Source organism: Rhamphochromis sp. 'chilingali', assembly GCF_963969265.1.
Source record: "Rhamphochromis sp. 'chilingali' genome assembly, chromosome: 21".
Lineage (NCBI taxonomy): Eukaryota > Metazoa > Chordata > Actinopteri > Cichliformes > Cichlidae > Rhamphochromis > Rhamphochromis sp. 'chilingali'.
This window is the reverse complement of record NC_137949.1, coordinates 31,164,168-31,177,714: the sequence shown is the minus strand read 5'-3', so window position 1 is coordinate 31,177,714 and position 13,547 is coordinate 31,164,168. Positions and strand designations below refer to the sequence as shown.

The window sequence follows — 13,547 nt, the reverse complement described above, 5'->3', positions numbered from 1 at the left end:
CGCTAACTAGAAAGTTATGAGACGCGCATGCTGAGAAGGACAATAAAGCGAGGCTTTAAAACTCTGACACACTTTTCCAAACTGCCGCTTTACCTCGCAGCCAGATGACAAAGAGATGTAGAGCAGTCTGAGAGGGGATGCTGGAGATATAAAAACAAACCAAACACCCCTTTTCACCCCTGAACAACTCCACTAACAGAACAGAGACACATCTCAAAGACTTTAGATTAGAAGTGGCTCCTTGGACAGTTGTTAAGCGCAAATTTCACTTCATCTACGTAATTCACAGGCAGTCTGAGCGAGTGGAGTTTTGGTTACTGACTCACTAACAACAAAGGAAGCGCGAGGAGGTGATGATACACACGCATTTTCCGAGGAGAGACGGTGAAACGAGATTTACGCAAGCCGAGATAAAAAAATGAAAAAAGGCGCAGGAATTTGTTTTTAATTAGTCACGGTGTATATTCAACATGAAAAATATGCCAGTGTCAGTATCCCCAGAGGTTTCAAAGAGCGTCCAATAAAACGGCAAAGAAAAAAAAGTGGTTGATTAGATGTGTTTAAAAAGAAAAAGCGTAACCTGGATTTTTATTTTAAGATTAAACAAAGGAAACAAACAGAGGCACATTCCAGAAAATCAGTATACAGGATGAAATAAATATAAAATTTAAGGTTGGACATATGACGGAGAAATTAAAATAAAAGAACAAGCAAATTCCAGAGGATAAAGGTTACAGGATAAGAGCAATGGAGAATTGTTTATTTTTAATGGAAGTCTCGTAATTATGGTTACATACTGCCGTTCAGGTAGAAAGCCTTTGAGACAAGAGGGCTCAGCTGGCTCACTGCTCAGTTTCTAGAACCACAGTATCCATTTATGCAGGCACCACCAGGCCTAAGGATGTGATCACAATATTAAAGCTAACACTGTTGCCTCACTTCAGTTAGCGAAAGTGGTTTAAATCAGATGTGGTGGATTTCCCTACACTCTTCCTTTTGGGTCATTTCCAGGAATTCTCATCACCCTAAAGCAGGGATATCAAACATTAGGTCCACTCCAATCCACTGGATAGCCTCGGAAAATGTGGAGGGGGGTATACATTTTGGACTTTTTAGTTTTACATCTTTTTCTACTGATAAAGACCTCCCACACAGACATTTATACTATGCCAAAGTAATTCAGTAATGATTAATGAACCACTTAATGACAAAAAAGTTTCAGTTTTTTCACCATCTACTGTAGAAACGTATGTTTTTTTTAAGTGGATCCACAGTGAATACCATAATAAATTTTCTGGAAATTAATACAATTCCAGCATAGTTTGTGCAATAATATACCAGAACTATTTCTGCAGTTTTACACATTAATTTTGTCATTTCTAAGCTTGAAGAGTCGTGCTGAGAGATTTATTTTATTTACAGCAGAATTTGGTTTATCACATAGACGGAGATGAAATTGCACAGCTTATTCTTATATTAAGAAATCTGAAGCATTAAAATGTGCAGTTAAACTCTTTACACCGTCAAAAAGTGGAGTTTTACTGCTTCGGCCCACTTAAGTGAGCTATATGTGGCCCATTGTGTAAAATGAGTTTGACAAGCGAACACTAGAGGACTTTGCTAATGCGTGGGTCAGAAAGGAGACAAGATGGTCCGAGTTTGTCAGTGCAGATCTGCTCCTGGTCCCTAAGAGTGATCCACCGAGGCGAGTCGGCTTTATTAGGCCACAGCTAAGGATGTCCTGCCAGCTTTATGGAACCCACGAGTACATAGGACCCATGTTAAACGCAACGTGATCTCTTCTACAGGCCTGTAGACTCCTGTCCTCATGCTGTCTTACAGGGCACCGAGACGCCCCTTCTCAGCAAGAACAAAAACACCCACGTTCACCAGGAGACGGGTTCTCTACCAACGAGCTGACTGTCTGACGTAGCAAAAAACCCCAAAAAACAAAACATAATTACAGCTCCCCGTTTTAAAAAGGACTCATGCTGTGTGTCAGGGTGAAAACGGGGCCTTTCTGTCTCCCGGAGCTCGGTTTTGCAGCCATCTCACTGGTTGTAAATCATCTCTCCAAATGATTGTTTTATTTTTTAAAACACCTTCACATGAGCCAGGCCCACTCATGAGCACGAGTGAGGGCAAACATCCATTATGGCTATTGGAGGGAAAGGACTTCAGTGTCATTTAAAGGGAGCGGGAAAGATTAAACAACGTATCCCTCATCTTAATTTAACAGCAGCAGGAAATGGTTACTGCTGAACATTTGGAAAGGAAAGCCAAGGTTTACACGCACATCACAATAGTAATTGTACTAATTTAAATAGTAATCTTTGTGTTATGTTTTGGCAAATATTTAGTGTTGATAATGAAGACTGTGGACATTATTTTTGGAGGATTCTTATAGGTAAAAGCAGCCATGTGAAATGAGACATTCCTCAGAAAAAACATCAAATCCACACGTATTTACATGATCATGGCACTTAAGAGTAAAACTACAAAGAGAAGAAAAATAAGGAACATTTCTTTCCTTGTTTTAGATCAACAGGAACATGTTAACTTCACCCACCAGCACAGACGAATCCCTCCATCTTGTCCTTGAAAGGCTGCAGGTGTTCTTCTGATGAGTTAGCGCAGACTTTCTGCACATCCTTCTCACACGCTAGAAGAAGGAAAGAACAAAGAAAGAAAAAAGAGATGAAAGAAGGGCCTAAAGTGAGAGGTACAGATATACGAATAAAGTTAAAGTGTGAAGTGTGTCTATCATTCAGGGCTGAAATTTATTCAACTTGTCTTTCTATGAGTGTATTTTGTAACACATCTCATCTCATTTTAACACAAGGATTTAAAAGGAGTTCTGATTCCTGGTAATCAGGATAAAAAAATGAACTGACAGACATTAAATAAAAAAAACTTTACACTACATTTGCTTGGAACAACATTTTTTATAATAAAGTTTTGCACATGTAAGTAAAGTAAATGCCACTAGAACAGTGCTCTGAAAAGATTGCAATGCATTGCACCGTTTTTTCATCTTTATAAAATACAAATATTCAGAGTGTAATGCATAGATGTTTTTGCCTGTAATATTTGGCCTTAAACGAGTGCTTACAGTAAGCACAAAGCTGCGCTTTTATTTTGTCCTCTAGTTCCACATTTAAACCAGTTTTCTCACCCATCCTCAGATTTCCCACCCCGCGCCTCGATTTACGCATCAGGCACATGCCAGTTTGCATATTGTCGAGGTTTATTTAAAACTAGTTTACACAATGGTGACCATTTCATTTGTATTCTACCTTCAGCGCTGGCCACATGTGTGAGCGGAGCAGATGTGTTTGCTGTTTGTGGATGCCCCCCCCCTCTGCCGTGCCAAATGATCCAACTCACACAAGTTCAGAGGAAACAGCCGTGAGTGAGCGTGTTCCAGCCGAACCTTTCCCCATTTCCTCTCAACTGTAACTACACACACACAGACGCCTGGCAAAAATAACTTTGCACAATCCTTCAACCTGTAAGTCATTAATGGCAGCAATAAATACCTAAACTTGCTTATGACAGCATAGCTAAATAGTTCTGCAACAGAACAAGAGCATTAACAGGTCTGGCCGCAGTCTAACTTCACTGTGTCGCCGCTTTAACATCTCAGTTTGGCTCTCGTGCGTTTGCATGCGGAGCTGCCGCACCTGTAGTCCGGTAAACCCGCTCTATTGCTTGGTTTTATTTACTGGGTGTCTTATTAAACGAGACAGGAAGCACGACATCCCAGCATTAAAACTGAGACGCAACTACGTCAACAGCCGCTCGTTCTGGAATCCAGGGCTCTATTTAAAAGTGGGAGCCAGCAGTTATTCAAATAAAAAGACAGAACTCAGCAAGCACACAAACATGACAACCAAAATATCCTGTTTGGACAAACCACGTTTCCTTAACAAAAATCCCCCGACTCAAAAAGACCCATTAAAAAAAAGTGTTCAAAACAGCAAGTCTACAATTTAGAGGCGGCTCGCTTCCAAATGTGGTCCAGACAGCAAAGGCCGCAAGGAGGAAGCCCACAAAAACACAACAGCTGTAAAGAATAAAAGCCCAGGGCTCGGGTTTGAGACATTGTCTTGGAGTGATAATACATTTTTTGGAAAAAAGTGCATTCAGGAGGAGGACTCTCCTGCAAGCAAATGACTGACGCCATCAGGCCAGAAAAATAAAGCCAAACTTCTGTTAATGGTAACGTGAGTGTAAGTGAGCTAATCGCAAATACGTACAAAAATTAAGCTTAAGTAATAAAACTAATCTTAATGTTTGCATGCAAGTTTTTTTTTTAAAGATAATGGAGTAATAGACGACTTAATCAGCTCTGTAAATTAATGTAAATTAATAGTCTTCTTGCATTACAAATGCATTTTTTAATCTTTAGTAAAAAAGTATAATGAAAGAAATTTATTTTAAAGTACGCACTGAAATTTACAGCACCTATTTAATGTACTTTAAATGGTTTCTTATAGGTGTACCTAATAATATCTTCTTAAATAAGACTTCTCATTTAAAAGGACGCTGAATAAACTAATTAAATTTAAATAATAATAATGTGAATTACCATCAGAGGTACTGCATATATACATGTGCACCATACACAATTTACAGAGCCAACATTGGGAGGATGTAGTAGAACATAAAAACAGGATTTTTACTCTTTGCTTTGTTGGGCTCTCTGTCCAGACAACAACAGCTCTGCCCTTTAAATCCCAGTTCCCACATCACTGATCAGAGAGCACTGGTTTTATGCATTGCTGTATTTTTTTTATTGTGATTTGCTTCTAAGACTTTGGTGGACAATGTTTAAGCAGCAAAAAGTAGTAAAAAAAAAAAAAAAAAGCAGCAATATTTTAAGAACATGCATGAACAAAGCCAAAGAGTCATAGGTACAGCAACGAGGAGGATGAACAGAGTTAACTCGAGCAACACTTACAAAAACATGCATTTCTAAGGAGACACTGTTGAATCCATTATATGCAAATGTGAGACTTGCATAATATGAGGTAATGGGCCAACAATTGTGCGTTTAAAAAACAGAAATATTGAAAAAAAAAAAAAATTTTGGGTGGTGGTGATGGGGTTAAGTGGGAAGAAAAACAAACAGAAAGACAGACTTTTGCTCCATTTTCCAACCCTGTGTGGTTTGGAAAATGGGAGCTTTTGATGTTAACATGTACTTATGATTTTTACTGTTGTAAGCAAGAGCCCCCGCTGAAGCTACCAGGAAATCGCAGCCAGCCAGGACAATTCACGACTACGGAAAGTCGACTTAAAGACAAAGCCTACGAGTGGACGGAGACTCTGCGGAACACCACAAGATCTCAACCATGGCTGTTTGATGGATGGCTCGGTCTCACAAATGTGCCCATTACACTCCACTACCTCCCATTTGTGAAGCTCTGGTTCATGAGGAAGCAAAATCCACCGAAGAAGCAAACAAATGAGACGAGGAGACGCACAGTAAACGAGAGAAAAGATAAAAATCCTCCTCAGAACATTTTAACTCATTTGATAATTTATTTTTTTAAATATTTTAATGTAAGTTATATTCAGAATGTAACAGTGAACTTCATAAACTTTGCTGCACTCTTTTTTCCCCCCAGGAGGTTAAACCAGTCCAGTGCTCCAGCCGTGGCACATTCTAGTTATTTATACCTGGAAAGTGAATTCTCTCACTGATCTCCAATTATCTTTAGTTCCAGTGGTCTGTCAGTATCCAGCTCTCCTTTCTATGGGATGAAAAATGCTATCACCTCTCAGCAAGGCCAGCCAGGAGACCGCCGTAGGGTAAGGCGTTCTCTCTCCTTTCCATCCCTCATAAATCAACTCATATCCACCTAACTACAACTCTTCTCCCTTTTTTGCTGGAAATACAGCACTGACAGGTAGAAGCTTCAGGCAGGACTTTGAATATCAGCAGCAGCACTGAAATATGGCTTCAAGATGCATTAAAAGGAAAAGGTGCTTTTGTCTATATCTTTACAGATATAGACAAACTTTACATTTCAAATGCATCCATCCATTTTTTAGCTCTTTGGGTATGTGACATATGGACCTGGGGTTATCCGGGTCTATGCAGCCATTCTGCAATGTGCTGACAAATTTATTCGTATTCAAAAAGCTAGAAAATCGCACGATTACTTGCAACAAATCAACCAACATAAAAAAGGATCCGATTTTAGAGTAATTTTTGCCTTGTTTGGTCAACAGAATTCACTCATTCTGTTCCAAGCTGAGGCTCCATCGTAAAACAGGCCTCAGGCTAAAGGCCCAGCCTGAACCTGACATTAAAAGGCCATTTAAAATCGGGACACTGTCTGATTTGCCACAGTGATGAATGCCTAACCTAGGCCGGGACTTCTGTGAAACACTAAACTCCCCTGAGCAGCAAATGAGCTCTGACTGTTTCTTTTTATTTGATCCCATTTCATTTGGTTGCATCCCTTCCCATCTGTCTGGTTCAATTATGTGGCCGTTAAAGAGATCTTTTAGTAGGTAGCCGCTGGTCGAGAAGGGAAAAGGAATTCTGGGAAGACTTAAGAACTTTGAGTTGTGCCAAATTTTAATGATAAACTTAATCTTTAGTGCCGAGTTCTAAAGACTGACGCACAAATTAACCACAGCATGGTTTGTCTCACTGGGAGCTCCGAGTCCTACAGTAGGTTTAAGTCCTTATGGCCTCTCACTCATCCCTCTCCCTCTGAGAGCAGCACAGAAAAGGTCATCACCCTCTTCCCAAACAGGAAGCCCCATCAAAAGAGGATCACGTTTCTGCACAAGCCAGTGAAGAAGAGGGCAGCCAAGTGGACGGCAAGCCCTCTCCGGAGCAACTCAGCTCAAAGCTCAGAAACATACAGTATCCTAAATGTGCCCATGGCCCACGGAGGTGGACTAAGCTCAGCAGGGATGAAGTTCTCACTCTCAGCATCACAACTCCTTGCCTCTGACCCAAGGCTGCAGGGCAAGACACCGGCGACCACTGCAGTCACCACCTGAGGGGTGGGCTGCTCTGCTCGCCAAAGTCAAACAGTGCGAGTAAACCAAAGCGTGATCCGATGTTAGCTTCTCAGTGTCAGGCAGTGCTCTCGATGTGGATGGAAGTGATCTGTGTTAGCTTTATAATTAAGACCAGTTGCTTTCTTTTGGCTGGTTTATAATAGCCTGGCATAAATATTTATTCCTGGCGGCTGGAGAGGATAAAAATGGTGGGAGTCATAGGTGGAGCTCAGCAAACATCCAGAATCCAGGGCTTGCCCTGTGATGCAAATACCCCTAAGGACTACTGTGCCAGACTGCGTTGCAGCAGAGATCAAATACGAAGGCCCTCGTGTTGCATTTATTGTCTTCAGGTCTTCCATTTTTCCTAATAAATGAGTGACAGCTTGAGGTGGGTCTGGGTACTTTAGTAGACTCTTTGTATTTTTCCCTCGGGTCAGAGAGGAGAGGGCTTTAACAGCAATCTGAAAGACGCAGGGGAGAGCTGTGGAGCATATCTAATTGCTTTCATATGCCGTATTATTGGTTGATTTAAATAACGGCAGACACAAGGGGCACCGGGGGGCATCGCCTTTAACCTCCGTGTGGCCCTGGCCAAGACTAACTGGCTGCTTGGCTGGGTTACTGAGTGGCTCGGCGCCCAGGACACTACCAGCACAGAACATCAAAAGTGTATTTAATTTTTAATCCCCCTATTGTCCCTCTGATGTATCCTCAGTGACCTGGAATTTGTTTTTTGGGTTTTACTCTAGCTTTAAATGCTGCACAGACAAAGATATAAAGATGCCAAATGTCTTGCCACTAGTCCTGTAACAGGAAAGCCTGTCGTGTTATGATGACACGGTTGTTAAGATACAATATCTGGGAATTGGGAAAGGCTCCCTCGGGCCATTCGAGGTCCTGAATAAACCCAGAAACCTCCCTGCAGAGGGAGGGGAGAGTCCACGGGATGTGCATTTACATTTAAACTGCTCTGGTGAAAGATGGTAATGTATACAATTACGCTGACTGATTTACTGGGGAACAAAGATAACCTAAGCAATAAATTCAATGTGGTAGAAATGAACCCGCTTATACGAGTGGGGCACGTCGTACCGGTCAGATCTTTCTTGAGTTTTCGGAGGTCTTTGGCGAGGTCATCAAACTTAACCTGAGAAGCCTGGAAGACGTTCTGTGGCTCTGGCAGAGGGAACACACTCTTTTCCGTACCAGCATGCTGCAATAATGAAGCAACGTGTTACTTAGGAGACATTTAAAAGCTGTTAAACTTTATTTTTTTTAAAATGATTAATTTACCTCATCAAAATTACGCAAGTAGTATAAAACCACGTAATCCACCAAGTTCATGCGATTGTCCTGAAGAAAGAAAACAGCAAAACAGAAAATTAAGATAAAAGGGCATGAATCAGCTCACTAGGATATTACTCTACTTTTATAAGACTTTAGAGCCTTTAACGGTTTTACCCGGCTCTTGACGTCCTTTAGCTTGGGGAGGATCTCCAGCCCAAAGCCATCAGCCTGCCCTCTCGTCCTGTTCCCTCCATTCATATAGTTCCCAAAGGCCAGAACGAGACCTATTATATCCCGCAAACTGTTGCAATCAAGCAACTCCTGACATAGACAAACACAGTTTGTTTGGGGTTAGTTCTTGTAGGCGGACACTTTTTAAGCAGTTTGTTGTCGTGACGTTCTTACTTTGCTGACGTTGGAGATGATCTCCACCTTGCGACGTATAGAAGAGACGGTGTCGAGGAATACCGACTGGAAGATGATGCATCGGGCTCGGCTCGCAAAGTCCGGAATTTGAGAGAGTTCATAGAGAAACCTGAAAAACAAAAGGGGAGGAGGGGCAGAGAGAGGATGAGAAGGAGGTGGAAGAGTATGGGATGTGTTATGACAGAATTAAACAAAACGTCTAACAGGAAGAACTATTTTGGGTCCTTGGCAGGCCCAGCTTCCCCACGCAGGCTGACTGAGTCAACGTTGCTGTTCGCAGGCAGGCAGCTGCTAGTCATGAGCCGCGCTGCTCGGCTGGGTTTGAAAGGTCCGCGGGGTCGGGTGGAGGAAAGCGGCGAGCGGCGCACGGAGACTGATCAAAGGTAGCTCTGGCCTGATGCGGGACGACTTATGTAAACAGTGCCGTGTCGGAGGGGAGCGGAGTGGAGTGGTAACATCCTGTGTGATTAGACCCTGCTGATGGAGGTAGACACTGAGTAGGGATGACTCAGGAGGCTATAGTGACAGCTCTGGTCAAACATGGAAATAGGAAGGCCAGGCTGAATGGCACCGCTGGATCCAGGCCTCGTTAACTGGCTGGACTGCTTAACCCTGACAAAAACTACTGAAGCAGTGTCCATTAATGCACATTTTTGCACGTACGCAAAGGCTATGTAAAAATGCACACTTTGTGCAGAAACTAATGACGAAGCCCTGAGATAGATATCCATAGCTCTATATCTCTGTATCCTTTCACACATAATCAAATTGGTGAGACCTGATTCAAAACAAAATCTTACTGTTCAGGTTTGTCCAGCAGTTTCACTTCGTCTTCTTTGGATGTCTCATAATGTCTCGTTATCTTTTCCATCTCGTCACTGGTGGCCCTCTATGGAGAGACAATGCAAAGGTCATTACAAAGATGTGGCTCAATACTGTGATGAAATATACGTGATTCAACTTTTTGTTAGAGAAGATTTTAAGATGCATCTGTATAGAAACCTTATTTGCTTCGGTAACACCATATATAGTGGGGGAAATATTGATATTCTGTATCTCGCCATTAAAATGAAGCTAACAGAAAAAAAAAATTAGAGAAAACGTACAAATTCAGCAGGGAGTCGAATGATAATTTCCCCTGATGTAGATGTTATCTAGTTTTATTTTAAACTTGTGAAAACTTTAGAAACTTTTGTTTAGACATTTAAATGTCACACACACGCTACTTACGTTTTCATATAAAGCCTCAATTGTCTCCAAATCCACCACAGAATTGTCCACATTAAGAACAGCTGGAAAAGATAACAGAAGCAGTCGGTGTTATAAAGAACAGACCCACAACAGCCCTTTAATTTACTTACAGGCTGAATAATGGAACATTACATTTGTGGCAGCTTTATAGAGCCTATATTCATATTTGACAGAAAAAGATTTCCCAAACCAGTAAAACAAAGAATGACATTAAAAAAACAAACAAAACAAGTGAAGTGCATAACTCAGTTGCCATTTAACTGAATTATACACCTAATTTACAATATTAGCTTGAGGTAGTAAAGCTGGGAGTGTGGCCAGGCTGAGCACACTTGAGTCTGAGACCGCAGATGCTGAGTGTACGCCGAAGCTCCTTTCCCCCCTCTTGTCGTGGACAAGCGAACTGGGGGACGAAGCCCGTCAGCACGGCAAAGAAAGGAAAGCCTGAAACTGCTTAACCTCAGAGCTCACAGCTAGAACCACCAACAGCCAACTAATGAGTTTGAGGTGGGCAGTAGATGGTGCACTAAGGAAAAACAAAGGATGCCGGAGCAGATAGGAAGTGAATGCAACAGGCAATCGTTTAAAAGGTTTTTGTACGTTCGAGTGTGTAAACAGAAGGCAAAATGAAACGATCACAGAAAGAGAAAGAGACCGTGTCGTAGGTTTATAGCTTAGTGATGCACGTAGAAGTGGGTACGGTCAACACTGCTTTTGGATCAGCTCATGGTTGTCTGGTCGCTGTCAGCCGAGAAGGTCTGTGCACGACCTGCTCCTCTGAAATGCGCTACTCAGTTGCCGTGGCCACAGAGGAGACGCGTCAATCAGTCGAAAACTAATATCAGCAATTTATGCTGCAAATTTAAGCTAAAGTTTGCAAACATTTGCCATCATAAACTACACAACATACCACATCAGCTAAACCTGCTGAAATTTACAAAACTTATGACACTTATTTGACCCAAAAGAAGAAAGCTGAACATCCTAAAATCTAGTTTACATGTGTTTCTGCTGGACTACACGGCTGCTTATTCATCCTGATTGTTTTGGTGTGAGCTGCTCAGTGCAGGAGAATCTGGTGCTTTGTCCTTGTCTTAATTATACTGAAACCAATGGAACTAAAAAGGCACTTCTGATTATCAAAACACATTAAAAACCAAACAAAAAAAAAAAAAAAAAGGTCTGCAAAAATGTCTTTAGAACAGATTTCTTTCTTTTTTTATCAGTTGAATGTCTCGTGTATTAAACTTGCACAGGTAATGTTAACAATTTTGGCCAGCGACTACTTCCACCTAACAAGGTAACAATTTGCGTTCTGGTTCCCAGCTGTTCTGTTGCAGAGAAGCTGTCAATGTGGTCCCGACGTCTGGATCAGAGAAAACGCTGGAGGTCCATTTCCTACATCTTATTAGAGTGGATTATTCAGTCCCTCAGCCACGCAGCCGTCAATCACCCACCAAAGGGGGCCTGCTTCAGTGTGCACAGGAGCACTCTGATCCGAGGGGAGCCGGATATCTCTCCACACCGACAGATCAAAGCGTGCCTGCCAACGGCTTCACACCCTCTCCTTCCACTTTTCACTCGTGTGTGTGTGTGTGTGTGGTGTGTGTGTGTGGTGTGTGTGGGGGGGGAGAGCCTCCCTTTGCCCTTGAACCATGGTGGCCCTTGAGGTCGCCCAGTCACTTCCACGGGTGCATTTGACCCCCCCTTGCTCTTAACCCGAGTACTGCCTTCTCTAGTTCCCTGCTTCCCACTCTCTCCCTCCCTAGTAGCTGTAATTACATTACATGTACCATGTCCTTTTAATTTGGCAACAAAGGGGAGGCAAGCAGGCGAAGCAAGGGACTAGCGCCCTCAGAAGTGCTTATTAAGGTGCTGTCCTTCATTGTCAAATTCAAATTGTCCATTTCGCATACACCTCCCATTAAAGCACAAGGAAGCAGCCTCACGCTGGGTGTGAGCCGGCCTTTTTTTTTACCAAACTGACACTGGAACAGAAGAGAAACTGAACTGAAAGGGGGGAGAAAAAAAGAAATCGAAACAGGATGGTTGTCCTGGTGTATCCGCTTTTCTGGCTTGTGTTTTGAGTTGGTTTTATGTGGTAGCGCAGTGTCTGCTAACTGTGGAACGTGGTTTTGTACATGCTTAGATCATTAGTGGGGTGTCAGTCCCATTAGGCTTGTGGAAACCGTCACTGGCTACAATAAACAGATCTGCTGGCCGCATGCTCAGACAAGCAGGCGGCAGCCATTCTCCGCCACAGTCCCAGGGCCGGACTAATTCCTGGCCCACCTATGATGTCCCCAACACACATACTATGCGTTTACTCACCCATGCAGGGACTTTAGACATGCACATGTATGCGTGCATTTTCCACAGAACCGTCAAGAATGCAATCAATCTATTCAGCTCTTAAAATGAAGGAGATGGCAATTTGACTTTAACCAGCACAGGAGGCCTGTCAGAAAAAGCGAAAGGCTGCTTTCATCGCGACGTGGCCGTCTCACATTTTGACAAATTGAGGATTTTTCTTTCCCACAGTGGTAACTGGAAAAATCATCCACTTTCCACTTGAAACAAATTAATCCAGAAAAAAAGTGTCTGGAGTTACAAATTAGTAGCTGTCAAGACACTGGAAATTATCCTCTGCTGCAGAGTTCACTATCTCATCTCTAAAAATAACTCCATCTGCATCTCCTCAGGAGTCCTGCTCACTTTAATGGTGAAGAGGAGAGTAAATTTAGTTTATCGCAGCTGAATCGGAATACGAGTTTGTTCTGTGAAAGGCAGGAAAATAATGTAGTGTTTGCAAGCTTCTAGATGACGCTGGAAAAGATTTTTTCACCTTGCTGAATGTCCTTCATCTCCAGATGCAGGCTTGATATCAGGATGCCAACTGCCTGGGAACGCTTCCCGTCCAGCAGCTTGATAATCTGGAGAGAAAGAAAAAAACCAAACAAACCACAAAATAATTTACATTATAAAGTATCGAGAGAGTTGGGGGTGGGGTGGGGGGATTCAAATATGAAATATGGGTTATAGAAAAATGCAGTTTTTTAGCTTAACATGACATTTACTCTTTACGCAAATCATCCCTCATTATTCAAAATGTGACATCAAATAACCTGAGGAACAGACGGTGAATAAAAAGTTCATTCGAGCAGCGAGAGGGTGGGTTAAATTCACCAGTTCCCCTCCGTGGCAGGTGACGGACGACCAGCGAGACAGAGCGCCCAAAGCCCCAGTTAGTCCCAGCAGTCGGCGAATCACCCGGGATTGACCCAAATGACCGAACTAATCAGCACTAATTGTGATAACCCATCATCGTGACGCAAACTACCGGGAAATGTGGCGCGCGCACACACATAGCCGGGACCCTCTTTATCAAGTTACATTAATGAGAAAGCGAACGTTAGGAAAAGCACCTCCTCCAAAGTTTACCAGAAAACACGTGCGAGATATAATCAAAAAATATCAAGTCGCAGTGAAAGTACAAAGGCAAAAAGTGGCACCATAAAAGGACAGTCTTGAAGAAGCAGTAACTATAAATTCAC

General features: G+C 42.4%; 1 protein-coding gene across 2 annotated transcripts in view; it reads right to left on the bottom strand.

Annotated features, from left to right (window-relative positions):
* LOC308389873 (formin) overlaps positions 1–13,547 on the bottom strand; it is a 51,870-nt gene that overhangs the window by 10,460 nt on the left and 27,863 nt on the right. For both annotated transcript variants that reach the window (XM_080871462.1, XM_080871463.1), the window contains 8 exons: positions 12,839–12,926; positions 9,973–10,034; positions 9,543–9,631; positions 8,722–8,851; positions 8,491–8,637; positions 8,323–8,382; positions 8,122–8,242; positions 2,570–2,662 (listed from right to left, as the gene is read on the bottom strand). In XM_080871462.1, coding sequence (XP_080727588.1) covers positions 2,570–2,662; positions 8,122–8,242; positions 8,323–8,382; positions 8,491–8,637; positions 8,722–8,851; positions 9,543–9,631; positions 9,973–10,034; positions 12,839–12,926 — 790 coding nt within the window. The remainder of the gene's footprint in view (positions 1–2,569; positions 2,663–8,121; positions 8,243–8,322; positions 8,383–8,490; positions 8,638–8,721; positions 8,852–9,542; positions 9,632–9,972; positions 10,035–12,838; positions 12,927–13,547) is intronic.